The following is an 18,921-nucleotide window of genomic DNA, read 5'->3' on the forward strand; positions in this document are numbered from 1 at the left end:
TCAAAGGGGTTTACCCTTCCCTTTATATTTATGACATGCCCCCACAAATCACAGCTAAGGTGAAACGCTGGCTGGGATTTCTTCTTGGAGCTCTAGGAAAAAACAGAGTTAATAAGACACATGCACCTCTAAATATACTTCCAAGTATATAAAGACTAACAATATTTTCCACATCTCAAGGGCGATTTTAACCAGTTGATTCTGGGAAACTTTCACGGGAGAGTGCATCAGCCACTTTGTTAGAAGGTCCTGAGATGTGTTGGATGTCAAAATCAAAATCTTGGAGAGCTAAACTCTACCTGATAAGTTTTTTGTTATTTCCCGTGGCGGTATGAAGCCACCGTAGTGCAGCATGGTCGGTTTGCAGGTGGAAATGCCGTCCCCAAACATATGGGCATAGCTTTTCCAGAGCGTAGACAATGGCGTAACTTTCTTTTTCACTGACTGACCAGTTGCTTTCCCTCTCAGACAGTTTTTTGCTGAGAAACACTACAGGGTGGAATTCTTGATCCGGCTCTTCCTGCATTAAAACTGCTCCCACACCACACTCGGATGCATCTGTGGTTACTAGGAACGGTTTGTCAAAGTCTGGGGCCCTTAGTACAGGGTCAGACATGAGCGTCGGTTTAAGCTGGTTAAAGGCCTTCTGACACTCTTGGGTCCACTGAACGGCATTTGGCTGTTTCTTTTTGGTCAGGTCTGTCAGTGGGGCGGCGATTTGGCTGTATTGCGGTACAAATCGTCTGTAATAACCGGCCAAGCCTAAGAAGGATTGAACCTGTTTCTTTGACTTTGGGAGAGGCCACTTTTGGATAGCATCCACTTTGGCCTGTAGGGGGCTGATAGTTCCTTGACCCACCTGGTGTCCAAGGTAAGTCACTCTGTTTAGGCCTATTTGACACTTCTTAGCCTTAACAGTTAGTCCTGCCTCCCTTATGCACTCGAAGACTTTTTGTAGATGTTCCAGGTGTTCTGCCCAGGAATCCGAAAATATGGCCACATCGTCAAGGTAGGCGACTGCATATTCTCCTAATCCCGCTAGGAGACCATCTACGAGTCTTTGGAAGGTCGTGGGTGCATTCCGCAGTCCGAAAGGGAGTACATTAAATTCATGCAGCCCAACATGTGTGGTGAAGGCTGACCTTTCCTTGGCGGATTCATCTAGCAGTACCTGCCAGTACCCTTTGGTTAAGTCCAAGGTAGAGATGAACTGGGCCCGTCCCAGTTTCTGTAATAGTTCATCTGTGCATGGCATTGGATAGTTGTCTGGGTGAGTTACAGCATTTATCTTATGGTAGTCCACGCAAAAACGTATCTCCCCATCTGGTTTGGGAACTAGAACCACTGGAGATGCCCATGCACTTTCAGAGGGGCGGATTACCCCCATCTGTAACATATCCTGGATCTCCCGTCCTATAGCAGTTTTAGCTTGAGGAGACACCCGGTAAGGTTGGACTTTAATTGGGTGAGCATTACCTGTGTCAATGGAGTGGTATGCCCGTTCAGTCAGTCCTGGGGTGGCTGAGAACGTCGGCGTGTAGCTAGTGCACAGCTCCTTGATCTGCTGTCGCTGCATACGCCCAAGGGTCATGGAGAGGTTCACCTCTTCCACACCACCAGCACTTTTCCCTTCGTAGTAGACACCTTCGGGCCACTCAGCGTCATCTCCTCCCTGGGCTGTAAACTGACAAACCTTTAATTCTCTGGAATAAAAGGGCTTTAGAGAATTAATATGGTACACCTTAGGCTTTCGGTTGGAGGTGGGAAATGCTATGAGATAATTAACAGCTCCAGTTCTGAGAGCTCATTCTTGATCTTCTCCTGTCTGCTGTACAGGATGCTGATCAGGTGGTTCTTCAGTTTCTTTGAGAGTGTGTGGGACAGTCTGTCACCATAGTTAGTGTAGTATGTCGATTGCAATGGATTTTTTACCTTCAGTCCATTACCTTCAGCCTGAGACAGCGTAGCAGAAGACAGCATAACAATCACATAATAAGTGCCTTCCCATCTGAAATAATGCATTCAGCATTGTTTGTTCTTTACAATGCTGGCTTTTTAATATATTTGAAACAATCTGTAGTGGATTATAGTTTGGAAACCTCAGATTGGTTATAGGAAGAATGTTTCTTGCCCAAATCTGTGGGGAAAACAGCTGTTGCCAGTAGATCCACAAGATGGCATCCATGCTACACAAGCTCTTCAGTTGTTTGTTACTGACTGTTTACATAAGTGATAAGCTAAGATGAAGGCATGTAAAAACAGTGGAAAATAGTAAGAGTCACTGTTTATCATAGTCTGTATTCAGAAGACTATACTTAGTTCTTTTTCTTTCTTTTAAGCTATTGATTTGCTTTTTTCATATTGGACCAAATGCTTGTGTCATAAGAACTGAAAATCTTGCCTACTGCTAAAAGGCTAAGTATAATGTGCAATGACTTTATTTCTTGACTTTGTAACATATTTTCTGAAGGCAGCTATGGCTCTTGGCATTTCTGTTTTGGTATCCTTTTTTAGTGTTGCGGACCGGGTATGTGCTTTGTGCCTCATTACAACAAACTGCAAAATTGGTTGCAAATTAAACAAACAAGAGTCAGAGTCTGTGAATGGATATTTACGTGTTTGGGAAATGATCTCATAGAATATGGAAAAGGATACATGAGGGATAAAAAGTGATTGGTCTTTTATAATTAATAGATGTGCTTTGACAGTTAATAGATGACATTATATTTAGTTTAGGACCTACTTTGGATCTCCCAAAATAGGGCATGGTGTAACCACAGGCAGTCTTATTACTTAGTGCATGTGTGATTATGACTAAGGAAATTTTTGTATCGACATAGCAATGTAACTAGTCTTCAACTCCTAAGATGCACCAAGATGCGTGTTTCTGGTTTCTTGTAGAATCATAGAATTGTAGGACTGGCCTTAAGAGGTCATTTAGTCCCTCCCCTCTCACTGAGGCAGGATCATAAAACGTTTCAGAGGGGGATAAGCCTGAGGCATGAAACCAAAGTCCTGATGATTTTAAACCATCTGAGATGTGCAGTAGTTGCACTGAAATTGCTACCACAAAATAGCTTCTTCCCTACAAATATCAAGAAAATAAAGCCATTCATTGGCCTGGCATATAGTTCTGTTACTCACCAAGTTTGCATGGCAATCATATTTCTTATGCTGGGTCTTGACAAGAAGAGATTTTCAGAGGCATCAGTGGGAGTTAGACACCTAACTGCCATCATTCCCTTGAAAACCTTCCCCACGTTAAATAGGTATTGCTACTGTTATGGTTCTGAGACACGGGGAATATTAATTTTATAGGCATTCTCTATTTACATGTGTGACACAGAGACCTCTTGGCAAAGAGTCCCCTGTTCTTAATAAACCGCTCTCACCTCAGACCTGACAAACTCCTTTCACCAAACACATATTTTGCAAGGTATTTATCCAAAATGAATATCATGTGAGGTGTATGCAGAAAGCTCATAACTTGTCAAGACTCATAATCATTGCGAGATGTATGCACAGGTAATATTAAAAACCAATGTATTTATACTGAAAGTATACTTTGTGGACCTGGAGTAGAAATTAAACACCAAGAGATGATGGGCCTCAGGGATGGCCCATTCAAGCAAGAGGGAGGTGTCACTAATCCCTAATCAGCTGGCAAGGTGATGCAAATCTCAACTGACGAGCCTTGCTCCTTCCCAGAACTATTCATGGAAAATCATCAGCGGCACCATACAATCATAGCACTGGAAGGGACCTTGAGAGGTCATCTAGTCCAGTCCCCTGCACTCATGGCAGGACTAAGTATTATCTAGACCAGGGAAGGGCAAACTATGGCCCAGGGGCCAGATCCAGCCCATCTGGGCTTTCAATCTGGCCTGAGGGATTGCCAATCCCGTGGCGCAGTGGGACTAAGGCAGGCTGCCTGCCTGCCCTGGCCCCACACAGCTCCTGGAAGCTGCTGCCATCATGTCCCTACCACCTCTGGGGGAAGGTGGGCAGAGGGCTCTGTGCGCTGCCCTTGCCTGCAGGCAGCGCCTCCTGCAGCTCCCATTGGTCGGGAATGGGGAACCAATGGGAGCTTCAGGGGTGGTACCCTCAGGCGAGGGCAGAGCGCAGCATTGCAGCCTGCTCCACCCCACCCCCAGGAGCCACTGCCGGACAGGGTGGCCACTTCCAGGAGTGGTGCAGGGCCAGGGCAGGCAGGGAGCCTGCTTTAGCCCCGCTGCATGCTGCTGCCACCCCGGAGCTGCTTGAGGTAAGCGGCGCTGGGCCGGAGCCTGAACCCCAAACCTCTCCTGCACCCGAGCCCCCTGCTGCATCACTCCTGCACCCCAACCCCCTGCCCTGAGCCCCCTCCCGCACTCCTCCTGCACCCCAACTCTTGCCCTGAGCCTGTTCCCACACCCCACAGTCCCTCCCACACCCCAATCCCCTGTCCCAGCGCTACAGTCATGGCCCTGCATACAGTTTCCCCACCCAGATGTGGCCCTTGGGCCAAAGAGTTTACCCACCCCAATCTAGACCATTCCTGACACGTGTTTGTGTAACCTGCTCTTAAAAATCTCCAATGATGGAGATTTCACAACCTCCCTAGGCAATCAAACAATCCAAACCTCTGAGTTGAAAAAGGAACTTTGCACCAGAGAGAGTTTTACACCCTGGCTGTGTAGGGAAACAAAAGACTGTTTTCAGATTCACAGAGTGTAAAAAAGACACTCTGGATGCATTTAATGAGGAGAACCCCTGATGGAGCTGGGTACTTTCATGAACATTTTGGATCCTGGTTATTGAGAAACCAGCCAGCTCTGCAATAGACTGAACGTGAGGGGTGGGAAATCTACTTTATTAGACAGGAAAGGTAACTATTGACAAGTATAGGCTCAGGTTCACGGTCCATGATTTTATTTTATACTGTAACCGCTTGTTTCCACCACACTCTTGGTTCTAGTTAAATAAATAAACCTCCTTTTGTTTTATCATAAGTGCTGTATGGGTAACAGAGGTGGTGGTTTAAGGAAGACCCAGTAAACTAGGATCCACTGCACCTTTGTGGTGGATTCTGCGAATAGCCAGTGTCGGGGCTGGATGTCATGGGAGAACAATTCAAAGGGACTCTGGGATTGGGTTGGAGCTGCTGTTAACCTGCAAGGTGAAGTTAGGGCTGGCATAAGCCCAGAGCAGAGCGCTTGAGTGGCTGAAGGGCTGGTGGTGCCTGTGAGCTGCCACCCAGCTACCATAGGGAAGACTCCCTCTCACTGGAGGCAGGGGTAACAAGGAGACTCACAGGCTTGGGTAGCCTGAGGACTGTCACTTCACTATGGTGAGAGTTTAGTGGCATGTGATATGTGAGCATGCATGTGACTGTCAGTGTGAAGAGAGACTGTTCTTGCACTGGTGAACCTGGTGTAATGGTGTGATATTGAAGTATATTCTGTCTTTATTTCTGACTGGAACCTTGTTCTCTGTTTATTCCTTCCCAGGGAATAACTAAAGTACTTCTTAAAGACACATTCTACAAAGATATAACAATATCTTACGTTTATTACGTAGCACCTTTTCATCCAGAAAGATCCTCAGTTACTTTATAGCTCACCGCACTCTGGAAATGCAGCCACTTCTAGTGGAGGGTGGTAGCTAACTGCTGCATAGCATGCTGCACAACGATGCAGAGAAGATTTTTGTCTGTTGTGTTCTAAGACTTTCATTTATTTTAATGCTTTTAAGACCAGTGGCTTGTCCATTCTCCTTGCCCCATCTTGTGTGGCATGTGAACTCATTTTTTGGTGCAGAGATGTGGAGCCAGAATTCTGACTCATGTTCAGTAGATAAACAATAAGTGATACACTAGATATCCTGAAAGAGAGAGTTCTGAGGGTTGTTCTGTGTTGATTAGCTCTGAGACTCATGACCTGAGTGTTACACTGAGAGAGATACGTTATTATACTAGCTAGAATGAAGTCCTTGCTGTGGAAGCTTTTAGCACAATTCTAGATCGTTTAATGGAGAGCTGAGCTGTATGGTGTTAGCAGTATGGCGACTTTCATTGGTTGCCCGAAGATATAAAACGAATTGCTTTTCAATAATGGCAGTGTGGAGTACATGATTGAAAGTTGCCCCTTGTTCTTTATCTGCATTGATGAGTTATGCTGTAGTTTCAGTTAATGGGGGTCCTTTCAACCTCTGCATGAGAGTTAGTGAGATTAAAGAAAATCATTGAACTTTTGGAATTTGTAAAGCTCCAGCTTAAATGCTCTGGAGTGTAACCATTTACTTAACTAATAGTCTTCATAAAGATGTATACCTCATTTTCCAAGTGGGAGCCAAAGGAATGATTTCTTCTGCCTTTAGCTACTCCCTGGGGGATTCTCATATTCAGGATTCTCATATTCAGTTCAGACAGGCTTAAAGATCCTTATCCCTAGGCAAGTTATAAATCAGCTGTCTTAAGTAAACCGACCAAGGGCCATAAAGGGAACCCAACAGTGGTTGCCAGTGGTATGTCAACGGAATCTGTAATGAGCATCCAAAAAACTAGACCAACTGGAGTGACTTCTTCAGGTTCAGGCTGCTGGAATTTTATTGAGAGGTCCAGGTCCAAGCTATTAAACTAATCTTTTCAGCAAAGCAAAACTGGATGGCAGAAGCGGGGTCTTAGTTTAATATCAGTGCAAGGGGGTATTTATTTAAGGGGTTTGCTATCAATTACAAGAAAGTGCATTTTTTTTAAAAAACTGTGTAAAAAAAAAAAAAAAAGGGGGGGGACCTTGAATCTTTTGAAATAAAGACCCAAGCTGCTCAGAGGTGGATAGGCATTCTGTATAAGAATAGAGGTCAGACTTTGCTTATAGAAAGAGGGTATAGTATGAGTCCCTGACTCAAAGCCACAGAGCAAGCGGAGTTCCATATCTCTAATCTAAACATGCTTCCTTCCTTTTCTCATTGTTAGAGTAAGGGACTGGGAGCTAAAAAATTCCGAGTGCTGTTCCCAGGTGCCATTGACTCCATATGTGGGCTTTCAAAGTCACTTAACTCTTGGTGCTTCAGCTCTCCTGTCAGCAAAAAACTGAAGAATATTTACAGGGATTGTTGCAAGGCTCCCTTCATTTGTCATGAGAGTCTATGATGAAAGTTGCCACAGAAATGCAAATGATTCTATATTCTTATCATTATTACAACTCTGTATTTAGTATTGAAATAGAAGCATGTATTTGGTTTTTAGCAATTTTAGACTTATGCATTCAAATGCATATGATTTTTATGACTAAATCATAATTAAGTTAATTTTTCCATTTGAAATCAGATTAGTAGTTGGGTTTGGAAGTTGCTTCCATTCCTATATAACCTTTAGAAGAGCCATGTCCTTGTCAGCAAGATTTCAGTTGAGATAGAGGAACTTCTGCTTTGATTTTTACACATGACCTTTATTTTCCATGAGCCTGTTTCAGATGCTCATGCAAAGTATTCCCATTGATTTCAATGGCACTGCTCACATAAGCCAGGACTGCTTTCGCATGAGAGGTTTTCAGGATTGGCTCCCAATTGCAGTATATATTTAATTCTGGGTTTTGTTGTTTTTGTTTTGTTTTTGTACTTTCATTTCTATCCAGCCTTGCCACTCCTCCTCTTCTCATATGTCTTGGGGGGGAAAAGTGGCAGAATCAATCTTGGTTTGTTTGTTTTTCCCCTTGGCTTGTGCAGTTAAAATGTAACCTTTACAAAATTATTATGGATGGTGACACACAAAAACATTTGCTAGTTATGGGTATTTGAAAAACAACAGTTGTTTGTTCACAATTAATTGTTACCCTTCCCTTTTGTCTTTCTCCAAATTGTGGAGGCAAGCTGTTAATTTGGATGGCAGACAAGGAATGGGGGTAGTATAATTTCTGCAAGCTTTTGCTCTTTTTCTTTCTTAACTCCAATGTAGATATTGCAAATATCTTTATATGCTGCCATCTCCACCCCGGTGACAACCCAAACATGTTACCAAAAGAATGGCAGAGAAGTCTGTCTCTTTTAAACTCCTCTGAAAGCTGCAAATGGTCATAGGTCTACTAGGAGTTCTCCACATCAGTACTTTTTGTACTCATTTACGTGTTTAATATTTTACTGTTTGTTCTTATCAAGATGATCATTTTGGGATCATCATCACTCCCATAACCGCGTTGGTTGTTGGGGCACCATCACTGATGAGCAATCAGACAATTGTCTCCACCCTTGACGATTCTGTGTCAGTGCTTGAGTCTCCAGGAAGTCCATTCCTGTCCACTCTTTCATGTTGTCAGTCCATGTCTTCTTCTCTCTACCTCTTCTTCTCTTCCCCGGTACCGTCCTTTGGAGGATGATCTTGTTACATGGCCATTCCACTTCAGCTTGCACTTCTTCACGGTCGTCAGGAGGTCTTCATAAGACCCAGCGCATTGGGTGATGTTGCGGATCTCTTCATTAGTGACGTGGTTGAAGTAGGAGATGCCCAGGATTTTAGGGATGCATCTCATCTCTACTACTTGTATTTTCCGTTCAGGTTCTGCTGTAAGGGTCCATGTCTTGCACAGATACAGAAAAATGGAGATGACCAATGCTTGCAGAAGTTTCAGTTTGGATTCCAGGAAGATGTTCTTATTCCTCCAGATTGGTTTTAGCTTTGCTGCTGCTGCTGTTTGAGCAGTTCTTGCCGGAATTTCTGCCTTTGATCCTTCATCAGTGATGATTGCCCCCAAAAACTGGAGCTGTTTCACTGTCTCCAGCCCTTGTCCACTGACAGTGATATGTGAGCTGATCCCGTTATGTTTATTTGTCATCACCTTGGTTTTCTCTGCACTGATTTCCATGCTGTATTTTTGTAGAGGTTTAATCCAATCATTTCACAAGGTTGGCAAGTTCATCTTTGCTGCCTGCCAGGCCGTCAATGTCATCAGTGAACTGAAAATTTGAGATTGTTCGTCGTCCCCCCAGTGCTGACTGTGCATATGTGATCTTCTAGGGTATCAGTCATTATGCACTCCAAGTAGATGTTGAACAGTGTGAGCGAAAGAAGGCAGCCTTGCCGGCCTCCAAAAGTGGTGCAAAACCACTCTTCTTTTGTGCCATTGATGAGAACTGCACTGCTGGCCTTGGCATACAATTGTTTAATGCTAAGAATAAGCTTACGGCCAATATTTTACTTCTTCATGGTTGTTCAGAGAGCTTCGTGCCATACTCTGTCAAACACCTTCTTGAAATCAACAAAGACGTGGTAGATGTCCTGCTGGTTTGTAAGTACTTCTCAATTAGAACACAAAGGTTGAAAATCTGTTCTGTGGTATTTCTTCCAGCACGAAAGCCAGCCTGTTCTTCAGCGATGATATTCTCCACTTGTGGCTTCAATGTGTTCAATATGACTTTCAACATCACTTTGCTGGGATGGCTAATTAAGCTTATGGTCAGGTAATTTTGATACAATTGCAGGTTGCCTTTCTTTGACAGAGTAATGTTTAGTGACTGTGTCCATGTGGAGGCCCACTCACCGGTCTGCCAGATCTTGTTGCAGATCTTGGTGAGTGCATCTATTGCTATTTCTCCTCCGAATTTCATCAGTTCGGCTGGGATGTTGTCAATACCTGTAGACTTTCTGTCTTGAGTGATTTCACACCTGTCTCCACTTCTTCACGCAGTACTGGAGAGTCATCCTCCTCTGTTGAATCTGGGATGTCTAGGACACTAGAATCTCCACTTGTCTGGTGGTTGTATAGATCAGAGCAGTAGTTTGTCCACCTGTTGATGATGTCCCTTTCTTCTGTAAGACTGTTCCCTTCTTTGTCTTGAATTGCGTTTGCTTTAGTCCATCTTTCCTTCATCAGATCTTTTACAACCTGGAAGGCTCGTTTGCTATTTTTATTATTGATACACTCTTCAGTTTTAGAGCATTGTTTTTCAATCCATATCTCCTTGGCCACCTTCATTCCTTTCTTGATCTTTCTGCCAATCGCTCTGTATTTATCAGCTCCCTTAGTGCTGTTCTTGTCTCCCTTGAGTTCTCTTCTGATTTCACACGTTTGTAGTATTTCATTTGTGACCCAGAGTTTTGTCTTCTTACGGTGTTTCCCAAGGATGTCCATTGCTGCCTCATTCATTACAGCGTTGAAATTGTTAGTCATTGTTTCTACGTCTTCCTCTAGAGCAAGCAGTGGGGCAAATTTTCTGCCGATCCTTGCTTGGAATGACTCTGCAATGTTTCGGTCTCTGAGTCTTTCTAAGTCAAACCTTGGTTCTGGTGAACTTTGGCCTAATAATTTTCCATAGCCGTAGCTAAAAGTTTAGCATTACAAGGTCCTGATCACTTTCAGTATTGGTACTGGGGAAGCTCCATATTTTAGCTCTCTTAATTCCAGAACAGAATAGTTTTTTCACCATGATGTTGTCAATTTGGCTGTGATGTAGACCACATTGATTATCTGGATGCTTTATGTGCTCCTAATCTGTTTGCAAGAACCAGATTGTTATAGCTTGCAAACTCCAAAAGTCTCAATCCTCTCTCATTGGTTATTGCATTACAGAAAGGGCCACAATAAACTCGCCAATCCGCCTGTGCATCAGTACTCACTTTAGCATTCCAATCTCCCTGTACAATCAGGATATCTTTCTCGTGTACCTTATTGATAATGTCTTGGAGCTGATTGTAAAAATCTTAAATTTGCTCATCATCATAGTCTGTTGAAGGAGCGTAGACTTCTACCACTGTGATATTAAACGGTACTGCCTTTAAATGGATGGAAATAAGCCTGCTGGATATTGGGCGGCATCCTAATACTGAATTCTTGGTATCTTTATGCACAAGAAATCCTGTGTTGTTGACATGTTTGTCCTCTCCCCTGTAATAGAGTACATGGCCTTCCATTAGTGCCTCTCCAAAGTTCTTCTATCTGACCTCAGAGATTTCTAGGCGGTGCCAGGTGTATTGTTCCATTTCGTACGTGAGTTCTTTCAACCTTCCTGTTTGTCCATGGGGTTATGGTAATATTATCTCTTCCATGGATCCTCTTTGTTGGGGTTACACCAGTAGTATACTTGTCATGTCCGCCCTGGTGGGAGACGGATGGCACGGTCATTATTAACCCGGGTTACAACCAGTGCGGTATGGATATGGTTGAATTGCTCATCATATGGTGTGTCTTGGGCAAATTTCTAACCTGGCGGAGCCCATCCCTTCAGGCAACCCCCTTTTAGTTGCCTCTTATGACATGCAGGAGGAGCAGTGGGCCTATTGTGTCCCCAGACCCACAGGGGATCATTTTGGGATAGTTGTCTATAATATTGCTTATTCTGTATGATGAATGCAGAGCTCAACTTAACTTTCCTGAATATTTCAACAATCCTTTATCCTAATAAATACTTCTCACATGGAAAGGAAAGTCTAATTTACATTATGCCATTATTATTCTTGCTCTTTCTTTTGGCAACTGTAACAAATTGTCCATGTTGCTTAGTCAATCAAACATTCATGGTAGCATGGCATGCAACAGTTTAAATACATTCATAACAGTCCCACTGTGAAAAATGTTTGAAATATAATTGATGCTAATTTACTGTATTTACAGTATAGATATTGATGTTGTAACATTTTTCTACTTAGTTCACCAAGTAACTGTGTTTTTGTGAAATAGTATAAAATACTAATTTTTGTTACAAAAACTGTTAAAACTGAGGGTTATGTTAGGCAGTATTTCATTTTTAAACACGTTGTTCTTATGTCTGACCCATGAACAATATTTCTGTGTGACTAGAGGCACTATGGGTATTACACTTATACTGGTGTAAATCAGGAGTAATTCTAGTGAGGCCAAAGATATACTGGTGCGAATCATTTGTGAGATCAGAATGGGGCCTTCTGTTGTACACTGTATGATTTTGTAGCAAAAGAGGTAATAAAAAATCATTTTCTTATTGATTGTTGCAGTGGGAGAATGCCAAAAGTGGATTACGTAGTGCTAACAGAATGGTTTGAATGGATCGTGAAGAACACTGATGTTTCGGTTGATTTGATAGGTAAAACATGTTCTTCTCTGACACTGGTCCCATTTTAAAGTGAGTATTTTGTAATGCATTATGAAAAAGGAGAGAAAATGATGTTTTCCTATTTCTATTTCCTGTGCCCTAAATTTCTGTAACATAAGAAATACCTTCTAGTGTACATGTTTAAACAGCAGTCATGCCTTTGGAACATTTGGTGCTGTTGTTACATAGCCATACTTCATCTCTATATATCCATGACGTTTGGAGATGGCTACCTTCCTCCCAGAGCAAATCCACACGTGTCTGACAGACTGGCCAGCAGTGGAGCCACTGGACGTTTGTGGCTGATATTCATGTCAGAAATGCCTACCATAGATTGCTTTTCTGTTGGTTGTGGAGAAGATTTCTGCTCTATGTTGCTTTCAAACCTGACCCTTTAAAATAACCATTTCAATGTTTTGTTAATGGCAGTTTATCTACAGACTTCTCCTGAAACTTGTTATGAGAGATTAAAGAATAGATGCAGAGAAGAGGAAAAGATCATTGCTATGGTAAGGAAATCTTCCATCATAGTAGAGCAGAGGCTCAAGATGCCTATCAGGACATCATGAGTTTGTATCTTCATAGCTTTTAATGTGTAGCTCCTCTACCTCTAAATATAAAATCTTATCCCCTAGTCTGTTAATAAAAGTCAGGGCCTTGCCACAACGTAATCCACCTGTTTCCACTGATGGGTGCAATTTATTATTAGGAGGAGGTGAGTAGGGTTCATTGTAGCTTTATAGTCTAGTAGAGACAAGTTAATCCTTATTTATTTAAAAATCAAAATAATTTTGGACAGTGACTACCCCGAATTCTGCATGTTGGTAGGTGAGTACAATACAATTCAGTGAACCTGGGAAAGAAAGAGAAATCCACCACCAAAATTTTCAGAGGATGTCTGCCTGCACTTCTTGAGTATGAGCCCCTGTGCATGCGGGCGATAGAATTTACATGTGCAAACTTCATCAGCTGTCTGCAGAGGTGTTATGGGTTTCAAAAATGCCCTTGCAGGTGTTTCCCTGTGTCCCAAAAGAAGGCACTGTTTGAAAAATCAAGCATGCAGTGATACAGGAACTTAATAAAAATAAGTTGTACAATTAGATTACTGCATATCCTAAACAATGGTTTATGTGAAGGCTCTTCCTCAAACAGATCTTTTTTAATGAATCCCTAAGCCAGGAATAAATGGGGTAATAGAAGGAATGTGCTGCCTGTTATTAAAGTGCCTCTATTGTAAGGTGATTTAGTAAGAGCAGTTGGGCAGGTTGAACATGTATGGTGAGATAAAAGCCAAGAGCTAAATCCTGAGCTATGTGAAATGTCCCCTAGGTGAATAAGCCCTAGGTGGTATTTTACTATAGTGGCTTTGAAGAGACATCATGTGTTGCACTTGGCAGTGTCTTTCTCTGTTACAGAGGAAAAAACCTATAGTGAATGAAAAAGGTTAAGTCCTCTCCATGAAAATCTAATAGCTGTGGACAAGCAAAAATGCTTTTAAAGGACATGAGTGGAAATAAAAGAAAATCAACTGGGAACGTAGAAAAAACATATCCACATAAAAAGCAGCTCTGAAGTCCGTGTTCATTTCAGTTTTGCCTTTTGTCCTTTCCTCTTCTGTTTGTGGTATTCATCTCTAGGTAAGGTTTAAGTCAGACTCCTCCCATGGGAATTAAAACAAAGGTCTTGATCCTGCCAGGTGCTGAGAGCTCTCCACTCCCATTGACTCAATGGGTTAGATCCAGCGTAGGTTAAATCCTAACACCAGGGATAAATTGTAGCCATTTTCAGTAGGAAGAAATGAAAAGATTCCACTTGCCCCGTCTGCGTGGGTTCACCGTGAAGCGGCACTGGTATCCAATGGGAATGATGGTGCTCGTGGAACTCGGATGGTGAACTGGAGCTAGGGGAATAAAAGAAATGCTTTATAGGAATTATTTCGGGAAAGCTCTTGCCTGTGCTATACAGAATGTCGGACTAGATGATCACAGTGGTCCCTTTTGGCCTTTAAAGTCTCGGACTTCAGTCAAATGAAATGTTGGGTGAAAGTTTCTGATGCACTGCATTCTGTAGTCACAATGTAATGCATAACAAGAACTTGCCTTATTTGTCAAACCATGTCTGAAACCTGGATTTTAGTATCAAGTGTTTGATGGTAGCTTTCTTATTTATACACAGTTGGTTGAAGTCATTGACCTCTTAGCTGATTTGGTTTACTTTGAAAAATATAAGTACAGAAACCGCAGTATGTGTTTCACCTCTGTAAACCTTTGTTTTGAATGGCTTTTTATAGGAATATTTAGAAGCTATCCATCAGCTCTACGAGGAGTGGCTTATAAAACAAACACTGTTTAGAGTTCCTTCTCCAGTGCTCGTAAGTATATATTTATCAATTGTAACCAGGTAAGCACGCGGGCACACAGAGAAAATTTCAATTCTCAAATATCACTTTAGTTGTAAAGGCAAAATCTATTTTTCTAATATGATTTGGAGAAGAAAATTTTCAAGAAGTGTTCATGACTCTCAGTAGGATACAGCATTAGAGTTTGATCTTGTAAATGACCCTTACTTCATCACCCAAGGGGCTATTTACAGGAGTAAGCATTATGCTTGTCTGTAAGTGTTTGCAGAATCTGACCCATTGCTTGTAAAAACCCATCCCAAACCCTGCACTGAAAACAAATTGACCGAGTGCATTTTGGGACGTAGGGGTAGTATTTCTTGCTTTTCAAATGCTAGCAAAATGAATGATTTTGGGAAAGAATATACAGATTTTTATAGGGCCTCTTGTTCTAATTTTCATTTTCTTGTTTTCTAGGTGATTCAGGCTGACAATGACATGCAGAAAATGATAGAAAAGTATGAAGAAAGTCGGGACCGAATATTAACCCCATACAATATGCAACACTGTCTGTAGAAATCCAGTTTTATGGTCATGCTTTAAAAAACATGTCCATCAGGGGAATTCTGATCGACATTCCCAAAAATTTTTAGGATGTGGTCTTTTGGTTGAGATTTTGTCTTGTAAAGTGTCAATGACTTTAGCTAGGAAAAGGCCACAAACAGGCCATATCCTGTTTACCTTCAGCTTCTTGCACTTTTAAGTTCCAGTGCAGCTTTACTGATCTCCAACTACCTCTGACAGGAAGCTGCTGTATCTCATTTCCCTACTTCACTTCTGCATTGTATAAATACCTTTCTGATATTGCATTTTCTCATGATAATGTGTTTTCGTTCACTCCAAACAGCCCCATATATGTCCTCTCATGTAATTAGAAGGCGGTGAATAAGTCAAGCTTATGTAGTCAGTAAGTGAACAAGTTCAGTCCAATTTTGTAACAATTTTAAATGGAAAAGCAATGAAATAACTAATTATGCTACTGTTCTCAACCACCATTTTCACAAAATATCATTAATTGCACTTAAAATAGGAAAACTAAACAGTTCATTTCTTAATTTTGGACCTGATTCTAATCTCACTTGCACCAATGTAACTTCATTGGCTTTACTGGAGTCATTTCTGATTTAAATGAGATCAGAATCCAGTCCCAATCCTGCAAATACTTATGCATCTGAATAGTCCTATTGAATTAAATGGAACAGCTCAGGTACATAAAGTTACCCAGGCTTTATAAGAATTTGGGGTCTAAGGCTCTCTGGCCCAGATTTTCAGAAGAGTTCAGCATTTAGCTGCTCTCAATAAGAGAGAGAGTCTCAATCTGACTCCAAATGAAAATCTCTTTTTTGAAAATCTGTCCCTAAAACTTTTTGTATCATGTGACAGAATTTTTCTCATTACGCATTGAAATAGGGTAGTAATTCTGACACTGATTATTTGATATCTTAAACTTTTTTATTATGTTCTAGTAGATGTTTGCATCATGTGTAAGTTTAAGAACATGTGAGAGGGCGGTACATAGGGTCATCCCTTAATCACAGCTTCTCCTGGCTGCAGACATCAAGAAGAGAGCAGAGAACATCTAGTGAAAGTTAAATTCTCACTTTATTTCTTAAACTGCTCTGTGATGTTTTTATAGATGACTTATTATTTACCCTCTCAAGTGCTGTCTTCAAGTTGGCATTTTTAACGGAGCGGTCTTAAGACTAATTTCACTTTATTTTCTCTTTAAATTGGAAGGGATGATTCTTTGTTCATTCTATAAAAGTTTGGGTTGTTTGAACTAGTGCCAGCAACATTAGAAATGCTTCCAGAAACACCTCTGCTTAAAACAACATAGCAAAAAAAAGCATTTACTTCACTGGGCATGTGTCATAACTGTATAGTCTTAAAACTAGCTCCGTGTATATCTCAGCTAAGATGTTTTTGTAAATTTAAATATGCAGTGATCAATGTCTATAATGTGTTAGAAACACAGAGGATAGTAACTTTCAAATACAGAATTCTGTTATGTGTACTTCATTTGGTTAAGAATAATAATCAGATACTACACAAAGGTGTATCTTTAGTTTTCATTGTAGTCGTGCGTAGTTAATTTATAGTTTCATTGTAGTCCTTTATTTATTCAGTTTCTACTTGAATTGGACTGCTGCTAAGAGAGGAGGCCCTGTGTCATGAGGTCCACTCACTACTAGGGCACCTCCTCCTGGCTGCTCTGGGGATTAGCTCTTTCCAGGTCCGTCACATGCTTATTTGCACGCCCTGCTGTCTCTCTGACTCCAGGTGCTCTCCCTTCATGGCTTGTTCCTGCAGTCAGGTCACTATGTGTTTTCCCATTTCTGGGGTATCAAAGTCGTTCCATAGAAAACTGTCTCCAGCAGTTTTCTCCATCACTACCCAGATAGTACCAGTGCCATTTCCCCAGTGGCTGGTAGAGGAACCCGGGCTCACCCTTTACTCCAGGTTCTTACTCAAGAGAGTCTCTACTCAAATGCTAAGGTCTGTACTATTTTAAATCTTGCTGCTGTTTCCTACATTATCTCTCCCAGGCTTTCACTCCACCACCCTTTTGGATAAACCCTTCCTTCTGGGCCTGAATCCCCTCGGGTTTCTGCTTTCTCCCTGCATTTCCTTCCTTCCCTCTCTAACATCCAGAAAATGACTAGAGGCATTAGGGCTCACCTCTCCAGCCTAATTCTCCCCCAGGTGTAGCTGTGAGGTTAATTAACTCCTTCCCAACTACCTTAAACCTGTGGGGTGAGGAGAACACTCCATCACACCCTGCTAATTGCTTCTCTCTATATATATATATATTTTTACATCAAACAAGATTTTTGTTCACTGTTTATACAATCTAATGCTGGTAGTTGTGCAGCAATTGTTTCTGAGTGCAACACTAAATTAATTTTCTAAAGCATGTGAATGCAGTGCCTATGTTCAGTGGTTCTGTTCTAAAGCTTTAATACTCTAGCTGAACAATAAGATCCAACATTTCTAACTGCTTAAGTATATTAATCAAAGTTTTTAAACATAGAGGGAAAAAAGTAATCCTGTTTCAATGCTCACTGAAAACACACAAGCTGGGCATACCCTAAGAGAGACCAAAAACAGCGAACTCCTTGGAGATTGTCCCATATATTTGAAATGTCCAATTAATTATATATATTTTTCCTTAACAGAAGCCCTTTAGTGAGCAGGCAGATTTTTACTCCTTTCAGTCTTGATTCCAAATTCACTGTGTAAATTAAAATATTTCAGCAGAATGGCATTGTTTCGGTTATTTGCTCAAAGGGGTGGTGGTTACTCTGCCAATCAGAGTAGTGTGTTTTAGGAACTGCTTTTTTTGTGTTTATAAAAACTGACTCACTGGAGCACCGGAAGCCTAAATATCTCTATCAGACAGTACCCCAAGCTCTTTTAAATCCCTGTCAATTGTTTTTTGTTTCTTCCTCAAACAATTTGTTTCATAATCTCCTGCTTTCTAAACCTGTGCTTACTATCCCTAAACAAATTATAATTTAGTGTTCACCTATTGTCTTTGCTTAATGCGTTTTAATCTTCTCTGCACCGAAATTCAATTTTCTTGGTTCTTGCCTTTTCAAGAACATTTGTTCTAAAGCTAACTTATGCTTCTTCAGCACCCTGAATTCTAAACAGTGCAGGGTCATGGGTGTGATATGAATGTTAAGGGGGAAAAAAATGACTCGCTCAAACCACCCAGAGGGAGAGCGTGTGTGAGTGAGTGAGTAGTATCACCAACTACCCGATTCTACAGCCTAAGATCTGCTTCTGTAGTGATCAAAAGAGAACGGTTGTAATCCAGGGCACGGAAGTGGAGCCATTCAAAGGGGCTAGCTCTGTGTAGCAGGTGGCTTTGGGAAGAGCCTGGGACTTAAATTTGTGACCAAAAGAGATCCAATCAGTAAGTAAATCCCCATTGAATCTACAGACAGTCAGTGCCAGCTGTAGCACAATTAAAGTCAGCTGCTCCCAGAAAGCTACACACATACTTTACCAAAACAAAGCGACTCCCTTTAGCAAGAGAGATGTGCATTGTATTGCCATCGGCTAAGTTCAGTTGCTGACTGTGATGTAATTTAACTAAGCAAAGAGAGGTGCAGCATTCATTAGAACTTGTAGGCAGGAGCACACTAGCTGATAGGATCGTAAATTGCTTGGCCCTTTAGAAACCACCCTTGCTGTCTGTCCCCAGTTTCTGGCCAGAGATGATGCATAACTGTTGATAGTAGGGGGCACAATTTAAAGCAGAGGTTTTCAAACTTTTTAAGCTGAGGTCCCCCCCCCCCGTCCGCACTCCGAGTTACAGTTTTTGGTTGGGCCCTCCACCACCCACCCAGACAAAAATAGACGAGAGAGGGGTGGAGGTGGCACTCCCTCCCTGAGCCCTGCCATACGGGACTGAAGCCTGAGCTGCTGCTTTCCCCCGGAATGGTCTTCTGTGCCCCCATAGGGGGCATGCCCCA

General features: G+C 41.8%; 1 protein-coding gene across 5 annotated transcripts in view; it reads left to right on the plus strand.

Annotated features, from left to right (window-relative positions):
* TK2 (thymidine kinase 2) overlaps positions 1 to 17,769 on the plus strand; it is a 32,770-nt gene extending 15,001 nt beyond the window's left edge. For 3 of the 5 annotated variants that reach the window (XM_077831537.1, XM_077831536.1, XM_077831538.1), the window contains 4 exons: positions 11,945 to 12,033; positions 12,472 to 12,551; positions 14,333 to 14,413; positions 14,858 to 17,768. In XM_077831537.1, the coding sequence (XP_077687663.1) occupies positions 11,945 to 12,033; positions 12,472 to 12,551; positions 14,333 to 14,413; positions 14,858 to 14,956 (349 nt within the window). In that variant the 3' untranslated portion in view covers positions 14,957 to 17,768. Of the gene's footprint in view, positions 1 to 11,944; positions 12,034 to 12,471; positions 12,552 to 14,332; positions 14,414 to 14,857 lie in introns of all 5 variants that reach the window. The other 2 variants (XM_077831534.1, XM_077831535.1) reach the window with 2 other exon arrangements.
* Positions 17,770 to 18,921: the final 1,152 nt, after the last annotated feature.

The sequence above is a fragment of the Eretmochelys imbricata genome, chromosome 12 (assembly GCF_965152235.1).
Source record: "Eretmochelys imbricata isolate rEreImb1 chromosome 12, rEreImb1.hap1, whole genome shotgun sequence".
NCBI classification, from domain to species: domain Eukaryota; kingdom Metazoa; phylum Chordata; order Testudines; family Cheloniidae; genus Eretmochelys; species Eretmochelys imbricata.